The sequence below is a fragment of the Pleurodeles waltl genome, chromosome 10, assembly GCF_031143425.1.
Source record: "Pleurodeles waltl isolate 20211129_DDA chromosome 10, aPleWal1.hap1.20221129, whole genome shotgun sequence".
Classification (NCBI taxonomy): Eukaryota; Metazoa; Chordata; class Amphibia; order Caudata; family Salamandridae; genus Pleurodeles; species Pleurodeles waltl.
Genome location: NC_090449.1, coordinates 149,796,999 through 149,816,120, shown reverse-complemented (window position 1 = coordinate 149,816,120; position 19,122 = coordinate 149,796,999). Strand labels below are relative to the sequence as shown.

Sequence of the window (19,122 nt, the reverse complement as noted above, 5' to 3'; positions counted from 1 at the left end):
AAGTTTGAGTTTGTACCGAAAAACAAACAGTCAACGTGAACTTTTCAAAGTGGATTATAAATTATGCTTATTTGAAAAAAAGTCACTTTTTGGGGTTAACAAGGCTTTCGCTTGTTATGGGGCACTACATTTTTTGTTAGTTTCAGTGCCTCTAAAATAGCCTTGGGATCGATGGACTTGCCCTCTCTTTCCGGCTTACTTGTGCAAGCAGACCCGTGCACGGCTGGCTTTAGCTGGGCCAGTGCGGGAGCTACTGCGTAGAACTAACAAGGGCAGAGACTTCCAAAAGGGAACAGAGACTTCGGGTTTGGGCATCGTTACTCCCAGTGATAGACTGAATGAAGCCAGGCGCACACAGTGCGTCACCATGACACTGCTGAGGTAAGAAGATCCCATAATAACTTGAATTTACTTCATGTTTTTTTGTTTGTTAATCTCACATGCGTCGTTATGTACCTAGGAAAAGCATGCTGCAGCATGCCTAATTTTTGTCTCCTACAACCTTTTTTCTCTATGTTGTTGGTTGTTGTTTGTTAATCTCATATGCGTCGTGCTAGATGAGCGCCCTCCCCACGCAGTCCCCCTCATGCCTTTCTAAAAGGCACAAAGACTGAACAGACATTGGCCGATTGTGGCCACGCAAGGGCGCATGGAAGAGGAGGGGCTTCATTGTGTAAACAGGAGAAACATGCTGCAGCATGCCTAATGTTTGTCTCCTACAACCTTTCTTCTCTGTTGTCACTTGTAGTCTTTGGGCATCAGTGGAGAAATGCGCAGAGTCTAAATTAAAAAAGCACTTATGATTGACTTTCTCACAAGGCTTAGTATTTTATTAGTCAGTTTAAACCTCAACATGTCTTGAACCTGGATCTGATATTTCGGGATATTTTAGATGGCTGCACTCATAACTACTTTTCACCAAGCACAAGGAGTGCTCCTTCAAAATCCCTGTGATTTGCATCACTGAGTGGGCCGGATGCAAGGACTTATTTGATGTTCTCCGAGACCCCTGCTCCCTAAAACATAGTATTTTGAAGGTAATTAGGGAGTTGGTATGCTTAAATCTCAAAGGCTGTATTTGTTGGATTTTATTGCACGCCTACTTTGTCCTTGGTTGCTTTGAGTCACATGATCCCATGTTCACTGTACAATAGAGTAGCTACTTTGTTTGTCGGATCTTTTTAAACATATTAGGTATTGCTCAAGAAAATATTTCTTTCCTTCAGAACTGTTAGTTGATGAATCCTAAAGCAGTGTTTCTTAGTCATTTTTGTTTTAGGCACAGAAAGATTAAATGATGTGCTCAGAATTTACAGTATGTTGAGCTAAGGCAGAGTTTCAAACCTGGTTCCTCAGTTCCAACATTGACAGCTTTGGCCGTTGCGCCACATTTTCTTTCAAGGATAGATTGTCATTGCACTGTGTTAAAGCATGTAAGCAGGAATTTTGTTAAATAGAATCTCACATATTGCTGAAGTAGGTGAAAGGTTTGGTGTTGGTGATCTGCCTGCACAAGTTGTGGAGATGCAAGGTATGCACTACAATAATCCTTGTTGGACTCTCTTAACATATATCATATTTTGCTTTGCCACCTGTAATGTTGTATTTTTGATGCTCTCCCTGTGGAAATCTTACGCTCAGTACAGTAGGCTTGATTTGATTATAGTGACAATCTCAAGTTAAAGGCTATATATAGCCTGATTGTTTATTTTGAAATGTGGGCTGTATACCTGAAATATTGTTTGTGAAAAGCATATATTAAAGTCAATAGGCATTTAAGGGTGAACTTTCAGGTACATTTTTGTTTTTTTTTGTTTACATGCAATCTTATAGATTAGTTTAGTTTATAGATTTGTAGAGCGCATGGCTACCCGGGGGCATCCCAGCGCTAAACAGTTGACAAGGGTTTTGGTGTTAGTTATGCCCTCTGACAAACCATGAGTATAGAAGATTTGCACTGTGAGAATCCTTGCTAAGCCCTGTTTTCCAACATTAATTTTGTATACATTTGCAATTTTTTGACTTTATCCCTGATAGCTGCCTTGTGGGAAACCTTATGCTTAAGTAAGTAGGCCTGTGCTGGTTCTGTTGAAAATCCAGTGATAGCAGCAATAGGCTTGATTGGTGTGTTTGAAATATTATGCCAGATTCCGTAGGCCTGGCCTGTTTATTATGAAAACATATGACAAAGGCAGTAAACCAAGTTAGTTTATAGCAAAAAGCATAAGTTAACGTCTGTAGGCCTCTAACAGTGGATTGTTATCATATGATGTTACAGGCTGTAGAAGGGGACATGGTTAGATGCAATCTTACAGGTTATCATAGTAGAGAAGGGTATTGGTCTTTGTTACCCTATCTGACAAACCCTGGTAGTAGATTTTCACTGTGATGATTCTTGTTAGGCCCTATTGAGCGGGGTTGTAAATTGTTTTGCTAACTGTAATTTTGTACATATTTTTAATTTTATAAATGTATGCCTGATGGTTGTCAGCTCTTGCGCCCTTTATTAGGCATGCTTTGTATACATTGTCAAGGCATTCGTAAAGGCTAGAGGCCTTATTGGTTCACTGGGAAAAGTTATGTAACATTCCTTAGGTGTGATCTCTTTATGATGAAATGTTATGACATAGTAAGTAGGCCTTATTTACTAATTGTGAAAAAGATGTGTTAAGGGCAATTACCTTTTAAGAGTGGATTGTTCTTACACTGTGCTACACCTTATTTTCTTACAAGAAATCCTGCAGATTACCATTATAGGCAAGGTTTATTTTGGAGTTGATGTCCCACCTGAACAAACCATTGAGTAGACGATTTGCACTATGGAAATCTTTATTAGCTGAATTAGTAGGTTTTTAAAATTGTTTTGACAGCTATATTTTACAGATTTGTATATTTTTTTTCGGTATGCCTGATGGTTGCCTTGTGGGAAGGCGTATGGTCAACACAGTAGGTCTGAGGTGGGTATGGTGACCAACCAGTGACAAAGGTTACAATCTTGATTGTTTATAATAAAATGTTATGATAAAGGCATTAGGTATACCTAAATCTAAGTTAAAGTAAATAGGCATTTAAGGGTAACTTTCAAATAGTCTATTACATAGTCCCATCCTCAGTTTTCTTTCTTTATATGTAATACATATATACTCCAAGAAGACTCGCCAGTATGTCTGATGTATGTTTTCAAATGTAAAATCTTTAATTATTCTATTTGATGGATCCTTATAACATGCACAACAGGCAACACGTTTTGTTCTTTCAAAGATGGCACTTCCTCATGGCACAAAAATATTTAATCGGAAAATCCTGTCTTGAAAATATTTTTGTGCATAATCATGCTGTTCTGGTCTTTTATCGACCAAAGGAGTCACTTGTGCAATAGTGTTAGCAGAATCCATAGTTAGAAGGAAACCAATCTCCTTGTATGCAATGAATCCTTGTTTGGCCATCATAGGAACACAGTTTGCTTTACTAACTGTAATTTTATATACTATGTAATTTTATGACTGAATGCCTAATGATTGCCTGGGCAGAAAGATCCTGCTTAACATAGTTGGTTATGGTGACAAGCCAATGATAGCAGCCAGAAGTATGATTGTTTCAGTAGGAAAAATATTTCTGATGCCATAGGTCTAATCTGTTTAGTATAAAAAGTTTTGAAAAACACCGTAGGCCAGGCATATTTATTGTGAAAAGCACACTTTAAAGTCAATAGACAGTTAAGGGTGAGTTGTTATTCCCTGTATTATTAAACTTTATGGATAGATATTTTGTTACCTGAAATGTCACAAATTACCTTTAAAGGGAAGGATTTGGGTGTTGGTCAAAGCCTCTAACAATCCCTAGAGGTAGAAGATTCAATATTTCTTGATAGAATTTCTGCTCAGCTATATGCCATGATCTTTCTATAATATAGATCAAATACCATATACTTCCATATATGTGAATATATATCCATGTAGATACATAGAGGGCCCTTGGGTCTGTTGTGTTCTGCTTTTTGTGCGTCTGAGTATCATTTACACACTGCTTCCATCAATGACAGCATAATGCATGGGATAATATGTTTTGTTTGGTTTTGTTTTGTTAATGAGAGCCCAGCAGCTTCAAAGTGCTACTGGGTAACTTGCTAACATTTTCACACTACTGCATGGTGTTTTTTTCATTTTGTATTTTTTTACTTTCAGTTTACCGGTCTGGAATGGCCATCAGCTAATTTGGAATGGTAATTAGAAATGGCTGCTTGGGTATCACAGCACACTTAAAAGTGTATGTTACAGTGTTGCTTCCACATATGTATGCATTGTTGCCCACCTTTGAATAGCTTCACGCATAAGCATGCATCATGACCATACATGATTCATGACGTTTGTACATAAATGTGTATGTATCGGTGGCCATCTTGGAATGGCTCTTCTTTGTTAGGAATCTATTCCAATATGGCGCCTATGCATGCATATACAATGTGTTGCATATTTTCGTATTAACAGAGACACACTGTCAGCTATTTTTGAATGAGTACTGCATATAAGTAGTGGCAAAGTTACTAGGCCAGCCTTTTTTCTGCCGAGATCTACTGCCTTTCCCAAATCTTTTTATTGCTTGAAAGACAAACAGAATAATTGTGTTCTTGAATCAAAGGATATAAAGTGCACATTTTCCTAATTGGCCCTTAAAACCTAAGCAAGTTGGAATATTCAGTAATATAACAAATATTTTGTCTGTTGCTTTGCCACACTGCATGGGACATCTTGCTCTTCAAGCCACACGTATGTAGACTGTTTGGACAAGAATATCCCATGTGTGTCTTCGGGCATGTCCCCCCCTGCTCTATGAACCCAACAACGAATATATCTGGTAGCCTGACTTTTATTTTGGCCCTTGTCTCACACTAATCTAAGCTTGTTCGCAGAGTTCGGGACCTGTTCATGACTATGAGAGGTCCTGGAGGGGATCATCAAGCTTTCCCTCTGTAGTGACAGTGGGCTTCGCATAGTCATGGTGGCAGTGTTTCATAGTTAAAAGAAAATCAATAGTTTGACCAGACGTTTTTATCTGAGTCACTCAAAACGCGGCCTAGTGTCCCACCTCTGTAAAGTTCCGCTTTTGTGGTAATACTCCGACCTTGTGCTGACATTTGTCTGTGTGTTAAGCGTGTTTTTGTGTATAGCAATTGGTACACTTTCCTTGCGTTTGCGAGGAAGAGTAATGGAGGTTGTGTGGCTCATTCTTAGTACTTCTGTCTGATTGAAATGCTTTATTTCTGACAAAAACAAAGACTGAGATGGACATCAACTTTATTGTGTTTATTGTTGAATGCTTAGATCGAGCACAAACACGCTGCCTCTCTGAGAATCATGTGAGTGCTCATCCTCACAACCCAGATAATATAATGTGGGATGACTTGTTCTTAGTCTGTTTGCAGAGCTATAGTACCATGGGCTTTGGACATCCGTGGCTAATTACCTCAGCCCCCCGGTTGAGGCCTAGTCACACTCCACCGAATGGGCTCAGACAAATACCCTGTACACACCCCTATTCATTTCTCCTCAGACATTGCTTGTCCTCCATTCAAAGTAGTGTTGGACCAATATATGTCAGTCCACAAAAAGATTCATTGATTATTGAAGCTTTAAATTCTAAAGTTGTTTGAGAATTCCTGTAGCCCTGGTCAATTAAGTCTCCTGTGCTTTTATTATTTATTTCTTTTACTCTGTGTATTTTGACATTTGTAATGAGTTCTGTTTTCTTTTAGGAATTTGGAGAAGGTGATCCTGACTGGTCTTATGTACCATGAATGCTATTGTTGCTCTATGTCACTTCTGTGAGCTACATGGACCTCGTACACTCTTTTGCACAGAGGCTTTGCATTCACCTCTGCCTCAAGGTGCTGGCAGCAGCGACAGCCCTGGACAGGGCGAACCGGGAGAAGATGAGGAAGGCGGCATCCAGATGAGCAGCAGAATTCGCTCCAACAGTCCGGCAGATGGTGTGAGCGCAGATTCTAGCAGCCCAGGGCCCAAAAAGTCAGACATGTGTGAAGTAAGTATACTTACATTATTGAACTTGCATATGTATTCAGAATCGTGATGCAGGATGGCCCTCGGTAATTTTAAATTGAGAATTTTAACATACCTCTGAAAGCAAATTTATAATGTGGGTACATTAAATAAAAAAATTATCTTGGCAGTGCACATGGGTCAGTGTTGACACAGTTGATTCATGACATGGTAACAGTAGACCATCAGCAGACCAGTTTATTGGTCCTCTTCAGTTTTGTCACAAAAGTTTACATATACACATACATACATTTAAGTAGACAAGCATATCGTTACTGCTAATAAAATGTAACATTTCTGGCAGCTGTTTGACTTGTCTTTTCAGTGTTCTCCTACAATGAAACCTAGGTTTTATTCTTCACTTTTGCATGTAAAGTCTTTTCCCTCGTTGGCCAGCCTACGCTATCTCTGCTTCTTGAACAGTAGAGAAGAATAAGCTTCTCAGGTTATTTTTCACCCTGTAACATTGCATGCAGTGCCCGTTCTCTATAGGTGTTCTCTTCTGTTTGTGCCAACGTATGTTGATTTACAGTTTGCACCATTAAGCTTGAATCTGATAAGCACTGTCTGTGTTTGGTTCTTATGACACAGTCATGTCAGTTTGTTGGGCTTTAGTTTCTTATAACAGTCCAGCTTTGTGTCTATGTCTAGCTGTCTTTACAAGTGGTCTGTGCTTGATTTATTTAGTATTTAAAATCTGGATTCCTGTGCGTTGGGGTAGTGATGTCTTACTTGCCCTATGGTGTATCTCTTTATTTCTAAAAACTGTGCCTGATATCCTTTAAGCCTGCCTTGGCTCGCCTATTAAACATTCATTACAGGGGAGAACTACTGGCACCCAGTAAGGCAGGTTTCTATTGAGCAGCTAGTGGGGCCTACGTCCTTTTACCATCCCACGGGCTCTGGAGCACTGCTAGACGGGAAACATCCTGAACAACTAGGTCTAAACCACTACTTGCCTGAACCACTACTGCTAAACAACTAAAAAGTCTCTACAACTAAGTACTGAACAACTACTGTCTGAACAACTACTGTGTCTGAATTACAATTGCCTGAACAACTAATTTTAAGGTAAGGTTTTCCTTTTGATTTTTATGGTTTATTAGTTGTTTAGAATATATATATATATTAGTTGTTCAGGCAATTGTTATTCAGACACAGTAGTTGTTCAGACAGTAGTTGTTCAGTACTTAGTTGTAGAGACTTTTTAGTTGTTTAGCAGTAGTGGTTTAGGCCATAGTTGTTTAGAACCTAGTTGTTCTGTCACATATTCCTGCTAGACTGCCACAACTACTGCTGTGTAAGTATGGTGGGACACTACAGTACTGATAATAGGATATATGTTGTCAGTGTTACCCCGGAGAGGTGTTCGGTGTCCGTGGGGCCTTTATAAGGTGATGCACACTTGCACAGAGCAGATTGGACCAATGGTGTCAGTCTCCCTGAGGATGTCTCCTAGCTTGAGAGGCAGGGCAATGGCTAGAGAAGTGCTGGCATCTGAAAATCATGGCCTAGGTGAGACCTAGAAAACAGAGGTTGGCGGTACTGCTGGAGCTACAGATCCTTGAGCTAGGATCGAGGCTGGGAGGGGATAAGCTGGATGGGCCTTGTTGACCCAAGGTTGGCTGGCACGTACCTTTCGATCACCAAAGGTTGGAAGGCCCACTGAGATCGACAAGTTGGATCACCTGTCCTGCCCACGGACTACACTTCCCGCTTGTGTATATTTTGGGGCACTTTTGGATTTTCAGTTTCTGCAGCACTGCGGGTGAGTAAAGAGGTAAGGAGAACTTTCTCAAAATAAATGGGACCACTACAAAAACAGCAAAAAGGGATATAGCACAGGAGGCGATGGAAGGACTCCAATTATATGTAGTAATGCTGGCCATCCAGCACCCTGATCTGGGTTACAAGATCGCCACAGTTGGTATTCTGTGAGAAGTGTAGAGGAAAAGCTGGAGAATATGTCAAGCAGGATGATGACTGTTGCACTCACAATGGAGTCTGTGGAGTGCAGGGAGTTTGAGAATGAGGTACGAAAGGCTTGATCCTTCAATGAGAAGGCCACTTCAGCCTTGTTACATCTGGAAAAGCAGATTCAATAACTTGCAGCGGTGCACAGCTGCATGTTCTGGGTTACCCACCAGAGTTGCCTTCTGAATCTTTGCAAACCACATTGGGAGGTGAGTTTACATACTTATAGGGTATCACACTTAAGCAAGTGAATGCAGTGGCAAAAAGGGCATGTAGGTTCATACCAAACGTGAAGAAACAAAGTTTTGGCTCTGTTGGTACTGGAATCATGGTGTTGAGCACTGTGGAGTGGAGGAATCGTTTTTGTTTAAGAAGCCATCAGGAATACATAAGTGACACCTCAAACAGGTCAGGCAGTATCTGATGCAATTTAGAAGCATGGGGCTCCCTTCAAGGGCTGGAGGTCTGCTGATGGAAGTGGGATCCTCCCCGCCCAAACACTGAATGGCATACAGGTGACACAGAGTTGGGAGGCCCCTCACCCGCAGCTAAGAGAGGGGCTACCTGTGGGTGCTTAGTGTGCTTGTTGAAGGTCTAAACATCACTACCACTGAGATACATTTTTTTCTCTCAGAAACAGAGGTTGGTGTGGACTAATGAATTGGTGCCTCCATCTTGAAGGACAAAGGGACACTGGGGTTGGGAACAGTAGCCAAGTGTAGAAGTTAGACAGGGTCCTATAGGCCACACTTGGTAACAAGCAGGAACACAGTCAGTGCCATAAAAATGACATAAAAATTATCTTTGTGTTGTCAATCACTGAAAATCGAAAGTAGGCTCTGTGAAGAGGTTGCCACACCAAAGCGCAATCTGCAGAATTGGGGGCCCCCCTTACATGCCATACATAATTCTAGGAAACTGAGGTTGAGTCCCAGGAGCAGGACTGGCAATAATGTATATCATGGCTAAAGATAAAGGAGGAATAGTAACCACACTCCAATCAACAGATCCCCAAACCTCTCAACACTCATGGAAAATATTTGTTGATGAAATCTCTGAAGGGGAACTAATGTAGAGATCCTGTAGGCTATTTATGACAGGTTCACTGTAGGGTAGACATGAGTCTGCTGCTGTGCTACATTCCAAAAGTCTCCGTGAGAGGCAGCAAAGCAGAAGAAAGAGTGTCTATTCTGGTAGACACTGACAAAGATCTCAAGTCTGTGGCTTAGTTGGGTGGCCAAATGGAGTTTTTGGAAGGCCAGTGGGAATTCAAGAAGATGTAATAGTCAAGTGGTGGGATTTCCCGATAGTATGAAGGGATATGTATGTGTTTTAGTGAAACTTGATGGAAATATGGTTCCAGAAACTGAAAGATCTCTCCACGTCCTTCATAATGGAAAGAGGGCATAGGGTTCTTTGATGGGGACCTCTCCTGAGGCCCTGCCTAGAGCAGTTATAGGTACATCTTGGAGCTTCACTGATCGCAGTGCTGGTTTACATGTAGTACAAAGAGGCAATGCAGAAGTTTAAAGTTACCTGAGTTACCCCTGGGCAGTCAAGCCCTGCATTTGATGTAGTGGCAAAAAAACTGTTTGACCGTAAATATATGATGGAATTTCTTCTAATGGCAATTTCAGAGGAAAGCAAGCCAGTAAAAGGGGATGGACACTGAAAATGGTAGCAGGCAGACCATGATTGGCCCTACTGCGCCAGGGTAGAGAGAATTGGGCCAGATTAAAAGTGTCGGAAAACAATAGTGTTTGGAGGGTCTTAGCTCAGAAAAGCTTTCAAGAGGAAGTGTTTTTCACAGGAGACCAGATGGATAGTATATGATGTAGGGGTGGAGAAGAAGTCCATTAAGTGGAGCCTCTTAAATGGGATGCATTTCCTGGAATGCCTCCTAATCTATAGGGTGAGCCATCTTGGGGAGGGCTTGGTTTAGGCCTGCGGGTGGTGGAGGTGGAATCGGACAGCAGTAGCTATTTCACATCACAGATGACTGGCAATTGAAGGCTCCTATTAGTGGGTGTGGGAGATATGTGAAACAGTTGATTAGGGAAAAGGGGGAGATCTTGCTTATGTTATTGCTGACAGTTGCAGTAAGAGTATGATGGAGGATATACTAGGTTCCTTTAATGCTGTTAAGCAAAGGCATTGCTGCTCAGGGCGTTGAGATGGATTTGCCAGCTGGAAATCCAACTATGGCATCGTACAGGTGTCAGTGTTAAAGGGATTTAGGCATTTCGAAAGTTGGTGATGTTTGAGAGGTGGTCAACCTTAAATCAATTGAAATTCTACACACCTTACAATAAGATAGAGAGGATTTAACTTCTCCCCTGGACTTTATACTGCTGGAGGCTAAGGTTACATAGCACATCTCAAATATATCCGCTATCTGACTGTAAACACACTGGACAAGTGTGTAGCGTGTAGTAAGTGAGGGAGAGAAGTATTGGACCACAGGAAGACTGGTAGTGGGCAGAAGCTAGTTGGTTCAGTATGTCTGAGGTTGATTTATATCATATTCCTCAATGGATTCAATTATCCTCAAACAAACTTTGGAAAATGGGGGAACTACTTGTTGTGGGGTGGGTTATGGGGATTGGTTTCACGTCGTCTGTAAATGCTGAACGATTCTTAACTTTTGGTACAGGTAGAGGTATAGAGTCCTGGCTGAACCCGTTGATATCTCTCAAACGGTGTGCTAATAGGGTATAATAGTGGAGTGGAATTGCTACTTTAGGCGCACACCCAGGTGGGGCTGGGCTGCCTCATTGTTAAGAGGGATATATTAAGGAATTTGAAGCCAGCGAGTGCTTCTGCACATGCAAACTGGGTGAGTTATATGGACGTCTGTGTGATTGCTATGAATGAGGTCTGCCGACATAAAGGGTTCCTGAAGAAACACAAGGTTTGAGGACCCTGATCGAACTACTTCACCCTGTATACAAATTAAAACAGATGTGAGGGAATACATGTGGGCATGCCTGGATTGCATGACTGGCTGCCTTACATGGATTTCTCTGTGATTGCTGTGAATTAGGTCTGCCAGCATATATACGGTGCCTGAAGAAACACTGAAAGGTTTGGGTCTCCTGATCGAACTACTTTAGCTTGGATACAAAAAGAAACAGGTGTGGGGGAATACATGTGGACATGCCTGGATTGCCTAACTGTACATTTTACCTGGGACTTTAGTGTGGTACTGTCAAATTTATATATGAACCTGTGAGATGGACTTTGCCATATTCAAAATTAGTAACAGTTGTTTATAAACAAGCACTTACAGCAGTGTAGATGGGTTCTGTGATAAGATTAAAAGAGTAGCAGTGTCCCAATTACTAAAGAACCATACACTGGAAGTTGCGCTTTTACTGTAGACAGTCTTTGCAGGACAATCTATGATATGTTGAAAGTAACAGGGTAGGAAAAAAGATGGTTCTAAAGGAGGTTAAGAGAGTTGCAGTTCTCCTTAGAAAACCGTTCTTTTTGCAGCATAGCAGTGTGTTTCGAGACCCAAGAGTGAGATAGCCTGTTTTATTTTATGAGGAGTACATGTTCGAGATAAACAAACAGTGCACTCCCACCTCCCTTATCCATGGATCCAATTGAAGAGTCAGAACTTACTGCTAATGGGGAAAGGATGGGTTTTAATGAAGCTTTGAATCAAGCTAAGAAAAAGCCTGGGTAATGAGATATGGTAGGAGGGCAGTTACGAATGTCATAGCCTTCAGAAAAGTAGTTGGTCTTGTGGACACACTGCTCTGAGACCTGATTGCTAAATGTCAAATATTTCTCTCTGGAACACCCATACTCTATTATGTTATCGTGCCATGGATGGATAAGTTAAGTTTTCGTTCTGCCAAAGGGCATCGCTGACTATTCTTAGTATGGATTAAGAGCAGAACAGCTCAACAGGGTCTTGCTGCTAGTCCCAGAATTTCACAAATAGTTAGGAGCCATGACTGAGGAATACTTTACAGTCAGTGAAGGCTAGGTCGATAAAAAGGACCAGTTGTAAGAGGTTTACAAGGTAATCGTATGGAGAAAGCTATGCCTTTCTTAAAGCTAAAGGCAGCTATGTTAAAAGAACAAAAGTGAATACAGAGTGTAGGAGGCTGGCATGGTTTGTAGTGGGTACCTAAGGTACTTACACCTTATACCAGGTCCAGTTATCCCTTATTAGTGAAATGTAGGCAGTGTTCTAGCAGCTTTGGCTGTCTAGAGGTAGCAGAAGCAGAGCAGCTTAGGCTGAACTAGAAGACATGCAAAGCTCCTGCAATACCATTATAGTTACACAGTACTTATACACAATAAAAGACATGCGTGGTGGAGGAGATGTCCCACGTCTAGAAGTTGGATGCAGGCTGTTTGTGTCACTGGATTAGTCCAACAAGCCTAGGTTCAAGCAAGGTCGCAGTTTGCGTCAAAATGGCGCTGCCTGGACCCAGGAGGGACCTGGGGGCCTCAACTCGGACTGATGAGGCAGAGGGGGCTCCCAAAACTGGAGAGAGCCCACAGATGGCTAGTCAGCACCCACAGGAGTCCCAGGACACGGGGACAAAGAAGATGCAAATTGCGGTTGGTGCAACACAACAAAAGAAGGTCCTACGCCGCCGGAGAACAACTCAGCGAGTTGTGCGTCGCAGGATGGAGTGCTGGGCTTCACTGTGCATGAAGGATTTTTGGAAGAAGTGCACAGAAGCCCAAGGAGCTAGAGATGACGCATGGCAGAGGGGTAATGTCGTAAACCGGGAAGGCAAGTTCTTACCTCCTCCAAATTTGGACAGCTGGACCTTAGGACAGTCTGGGTCGTGGTGGTCCACCACCTGTGTTCCATGGAGCACGCTCAACATCAGCAGAGAAGTCCCAGAGAACCGGTTGTCGTCTTGGAAGGTGTCTGCAGGAGCAGGGAAGTGACTCTGCCACTTCACTGGAGATTCCGTCTGTTCTTCTGGTGCATGGTGAAGACAGGGAGTCCTCAGAGTGTGGACACCGTGGAAACTGTTGCAAATGCTAGCTGGAGCTGAAGTTGCAGGTTACAGGAGTCGTCCTGGATACTTTGTTGCAGTTACATCGGTTCCTGGAGCAGTCTGCGGTTGATCCCACGATCAGAAGCTGAAGCAGAGGATGCAGAGGGTTCCTGGAGGGGTCTTGCAAGCTGAATCTAAAGAGGAACCCACAGGAGAGACCCCAAATAACCCTGAGAGGGGGATTGGCTACCTACCCAGGTGTGCACCTATCAGGAGGGGTCTCTGACGACACCTGCTGGCACTGGCCACTCGGAGATCTCCAGAGTGTCCCCACACCTTGGAAAACAAGATGGCTAATGCCAGGGACACACTGGAGGAGCTCTGGGCACCACCCCTGGGGTGGTGATGGACAGGGGAGTGGTCACTCCCCTTTCCTTTGTCCAGTTTCGCCCCAGAGCAGGGACTGGGGGTCCCTGAACCGGTGTAGACTGGCTTATGCAAGGAGGGCACCATCTGTGCCCTTCAAAGCATTTCCAGAGGTTCTGGGAGGCTACCCCTTCCAAGCCTGTAACACCTATTTCCAAAGGGAGAGGGTGTAACACCCTCCTCCCAAAGGAAATGCATTGTTCTGCCTTCCTGGGACTGAGCTGCTCAGACCCCAGGAGGGCAGAACCCTGTCTGTGAGGTGGCAGCAGCTGTAGCTGCAGTACAAGCCTCAGAGAGCTGGTGTGGCAGTATTGGGGGTCCATGGTGGAGCCCCCAGAATGCATTGGTTTTGGCCCTCCAATACCATATTTGGAATGGGGGGAGCAATCCCTTGATCTTAAAAACCTTACATGGCCATATTTGGAGTTACCATTGTGAAGCTACATATAGGTATTGACCTATATGTAGTGCACGTGCGTAATGATATCCCCGCACTCACAATGGCCCTGGACAGCGTGGGGGCACCTTTACTAGTGCAAGGGTGCCCTCACACTTAGTAACTTTGCATCTAGCCTTCAGTAAATGAAGGCTTAGAAATATAGGTGACTTATAAGTTACTTAAGTGCAGTGAAAATGGTTGTGAAATGGTGTATGCACTATTTCATGCAGGCTGCAGTGGCAGTCCTGAAGAAGGGTTTGTCTGAGCTCCTTATGGGTGGCAAAAGAAATGCTGCAGCCCATAAGGATCTCCTGGAACCCCAATGCCCTGGGTACCTAGGTAGCATATACTAGGGACTTATAAGGGGGGTCCAGTGTGCCAATTGGAATTGGAATATGAAATCACTAAACTATAGTCACTAATTTGGAAGCAGAGAGAGCATAAGCACTGGATTTCTGGTTAGCAGAACTTCAGTGACACAGTTAAGCACTACTGACAACACACACATTAGGCCACAAACTATGAGCACTGGGGTCCTGACCAGCAGGATCCCAGTGAGACAGTCAAAACATACTGACAAACAGGCAGAAATTGGGGGTAACATGCCAAGAAAGATGGTACTTTCCTACACAGAGGAGCTGGAATTCAATGAAGGTGTGCATCTGTGGAGAAGATTCTCCAGTACAAAGGACTGCTACACCTTTCAACAGTAAGTAATAACTCTTGAATCCATATTGGCTTAAGCATTGCAACTGGCTGGTGCAGGCACATATGTATGAGTACAAGAGGCAAGACAAGAAATCTCACGACCTGTCAGGCCATAAAGAACAAGGGACTACAGTTTACTTTCAGGATGTGCTGACACAGGAGGACTAAATCATCGTACATAGAGACCCTGAGCAATAATGTTGTTGGATGCTGATAACGCTTTTGACTTTATAGAGCATTTTTTCTCTTTGGCATTTTCAGAAAAAATAGACTTGACCCTCGTTTTATATTCTGGGCAGTCTGTTGTTCTTATCACAAGCATCCAGCGCAATAGTGAAATCTTGCTTTGTGGAACCAAACAGGTCTGTATCCCCACTCCTGTTCTCCCAGACATCGAAGCCCTTGGGTTTAATGCAATGAGATCTAGTACTGAAAAAATAGGAATGGCAATAGGGCTCTGTTGCTAAAATATGGTTTTGGGTGACTGATAGGTAGGTTAGGGCAGGAGTGCTCCCTCTTAGTGCCCAAATATTTGCATAATAAGTTGCCTGCAGATGCTTGTGCAGTTCATGTCTAGGTGCAACTAAAAGGTTCACTACAATGCAGGTTTAATAAACAGCCCCCCCCCCCAGTATCTTGGAATGGAACCTCCTCAGTATGTGTGATATCGAAAACAATATTAATGATCCATAAGTGTAAATGGGACTAAACTTGTTTTTAATCATCCTGTGGCAAAAAGTAGATACATTCATTAGCAGAAGTCTTTTGCCAGTACATAGGTTAATCATCACCTTTTCCAGATATATTGGTTAGTTGCTATAATTGTTCAGATACATAAGTTAATAGCCAGTCTGACTCCTTTCCCATCTTATGCATTCGGCTTATTTCGAGATTGAGTAATTTATTTTAAATCATGTGACGTTGTTATATATATGTTTATTTGGACGGACAATGTTGCAGCCCCAGGATGTCCATTGCAGTCGATCTATATTAGTTTGCTACAATATTGTTCTAGTCAAATGATATTCTGAACTATCTGGGGCCAAACTCACAGGATTTGGACTGAAATGGCAGTGGTATAATTATAGAAGATGCTATACAAAGTGGCCTTGTGGTATTGGGGATGATTGTGAATGGGGAACCCAATCCAGTCCCATCAGATTTATCAAGCGCGGCTTATCACTTGGGTTGGTATCCAGGCACTGAGTGTCAAGCTGCTTGAGGTGGGATCAGTTGAACAGCCAGGACTAGAGTGCCTTTCGGAATTGTGGAAGATTGGTAACGGTTACGGTGTTGCAGGGGGAGGATCTTTCAGGATTTTGCTGGGAGGTAGGTAAAGGAGCGTCCTACACTGTTGCTTTGGCGAATACGGGAAATGTGAGCGAGGGAGAGAGAAGTGGAGCAAAGGGAGGGCTGGTGGAAGGCGAGGAGGTGGTTGATGTGGGCTGGTCCTTGGTTGTGCAGGGCCTTGTAGACATGGGCCAAGGCAAGCAGTAGCTACTCCACATTGATCAGTATGGGAGGTGTAATTTCAAGAAATATTACTGGGCAGCACATTTGATGGAATTCCTGCACGTTAAATGCAGTAGATGAATCTTGGTAAAAGTTAAGTGTTCATGGAGGAAGGGACCTTTATATTTATTGTATGGGGAAGGCATATGCAGAACCCCTATGGCTAAAAAGATGGTTGTCTTGGCCGCGGGCTCCTGTCATACTTGTGCAGTAGACACAGGAGAGAATGGGAGTGGCCATTGCTCCTCTATAATGAAGTGTTTTCTTTACTGACAACACCACTGACATGTAACAAAAACGGCTTGGTTTCACCTCTTTGGTATAACATATGTGCCATGGCTCCCAAAAAAGGGATGGCAATCCATATTGAGAGCCAAATAGCCAACCCACAAACCCCGACAAAAGACGTGCCCGCCTACTTCCAAGCAGACCGAAAGCAATAAAGAGCACTCAACAGACTCTAACATGCACATCACGCTGCTGCTGGCGAGCGTCATTGGAGCGGAGTCTTGGCCACCTCTTCAATTCAAAACCTGATCAGGAAAGAAGGCAGAAAAGGGTCCAATCTCGATATAGGTTCCCTCGAGTCTCGGTCAAACCCACGCTATTCCTATATAAAAGGCCTCCTCCTCTCAGTCCTTAGGAAGCAGAGGATGTGACTGGCCATAGCATGACTGAAACCTTCTCTGCGGCAGGTAAATGGGACTTGAAGGAAACTACTAAACAGTGGAACTGGGAGGTCTTGGAGAATAAGGTGAAGCAGAACCCTTGTGTAGCCCTACCCTGACTGAATCCATTCCTGATTTTGTTTTGGCTTATACATAGCCCATTTCTATTCGTATTTGTCCCTGTTATTGCTTTATTGCCATCTGGTGTTTTCTTGTGATGGCCATTGGCTTTCAGGAAGACATTCTGTTCTCATGCTCAGCCCTGAGTGAGTGTGGTTTTAGTGCCTTGCATATCGACCTTCGCCGTGACTCTCAGCTGCAATCAAAGAACCATTAAGATTGTCAAGTTATCTTTCTTACCCTTTTGCCTCTTTCCTCCTAACCGGGACCTTCTACAGTAGACACTCGACAACATTCACATGCATATTGAAGTGGAGGGTGGCACTGTAGTTACAGGCAGACATCTCCCTTTCCTCAGGCAGTTGAGAAGGAAACTAGTGAAAACGTCTTTGCCAGTACTTGACACCCATCTGAAACGTTTGTTTCTCTGGAATATGTGACAGAACAACTAGGTCCTAAACAACTATAGCCTAAACCACTACTGCTAAACAACGAAACAGTCTCTACAACTAAGTACTGAACAACTACTGTCTAAAGAACAATTGTGTCTGAATAACAATTGCCTGAACAACTAATTTTGATATATATTCTAAACAACTAATAAACCATAAAAACCAAAAAGAAAACCTTACCTTAAAATTAGTTGTTCAGGCAATTGTTATTCAGGCACAATTGTTGTTTAGACAGTAGTTGTTCAGTAATTACTAGTAGAGACTTTTTAGTTGTTTAGCAGTAGTGGTTCAGGCAAGTAGTGGTTTAGACCTAGTTGTTCAGGATGTTTCCCGTTTCTCTGGGCAGCTGAGAGAAATATGACAAGGAATTGATAAAGAGATGCTGATTCCACCGAAGTGTCCAGAGAGTTGACGCCAGCATTTTAAACTTCTAGAAGCCCCATTCAGACCTCGAGAGTGTCAGGCAGAGATCACTTTTGGTGCAAAGGAACTGCTGCTGGTTTGCAGAGATCATGGATTCTCATGAGAACCAGTGGATGCTCTAATATACACTGCCTAAACTATGTCCACTGCACACTTGGAGTAGGCTGGGTGAGACAGAGGACCCAAACTGGAGGAGAACAGATACATTCTTCCCAGGAGGACTAGGAGCAATGAACGGCACAACGGGGACTTGCCAACAGTGCAGTCTGCCATCTAGAGTGCAGCCCACAGGTCTACAATGTGTGATAAAAGGATTTCTTCCAGCCTGAAAAAGAAAAGAAGAAAGTTGCAAACAAATCTGAGGGGGCAGACTTTACAATTGGTGACAATCAGAGGCGCAGAAATGAGTAATTGGAACACTTTACAATATTTCAAAAGATTAAACTAGTAGAAAAAGTATTCTGCAGTTTACACTCACCTGTCAAAAATGGAACAGTGTCAGAATAAGAAGTTTCTTTGAAAAACATGGGTTAGAGGTGCCCCAGAAGGACACAGGTAGTGCAGCACCTAAGAGATAGGCTGAGGATAGTGGCCTGGTTTGGGAGATAGTTCTGGCTTTAGTCAGCTGAGTGTATGTACTGCAAACATGAGGCCAGCTAGGCACATCTTGGTTCTGGAATTCCCAGCATATAAGCCCATGAGGCCTCAGTGCAGAAGTCACTAAGGCATTAATTATGGAGCACCTAAGCCCCCTACCCATACTTGGTGATGACAACAGTGGCATGTTTGTGAGTTAAGCCTGTATCCACACCACCAGGAAAACTGCCTCGCCAGAGGATACAAATTGAAATACTAACATTATGGCTCTTATGGGCTTGACCTGTCTGATTTTATTCTGCGAAATATAGCTTTCAATAACGAGAATCTGCAGGCATAGTGTAGGAAAGTACCATCTTGCCTGGCATGTTACCCCCATTTTTCACTGTATATATGTTGTTTTAGTTGTATGTGTCACTGGGACCCTGGTAACCCAGGGCCCCAGTGCTCATAAGTGTGCCTGTATGTGTTACCTGTGTAGTGACTAACTGTCTCACTGAGGCTCTGCTAATCAGAACCTCAGTGGTTATGCTCTCTCATTTCTTTCCAAATTGTCACTGACAGGCTAGTGACCATTTTTACCAATTTACATTGGCTTACTGGAACACCCTTATAATCCCCTAGTATATGGTACTGAGGTACCCAGGGTATTGGGGTTCCAGGAGATCCCTATGGGCTGCAGCATTTCTTTTGCCACCCATAGGGAGCTCTGACAATTCTTACACAGGCCTGCCACTGCAGCCTAAGTGAAATAACGTCCACGTTATTTCACAG

At 43.0% G+C, this 19,122-nt stretch overlaps 1 protein-coding gene across 2 annotated transcripts in view; it reads left to right on the top strand.

Moving 5' to 3' along the window:
• FLCN (folliculin) overlaps positions 1-19,122 on the top strand; it is a 168,066-nt gene that overhangs the window by 7,010 nt on the left and 141,934 nt on the right. For both annotated transcript variants that reach the window (XM_069210059.1, XM_069210060.1), the window contains exon 2: positions 5,753-6,039. In XM_069210059.1, coding sequence (XP_069066160.1) covers positions 5,791-6,039 — 249 coding nt within the window. In that variant the 5' untranslated portion in view covers positions 5,753-5,790. The remainder of the gene's footprint in view (positions 1-5,752; positions 6,040-19,122) is intronic.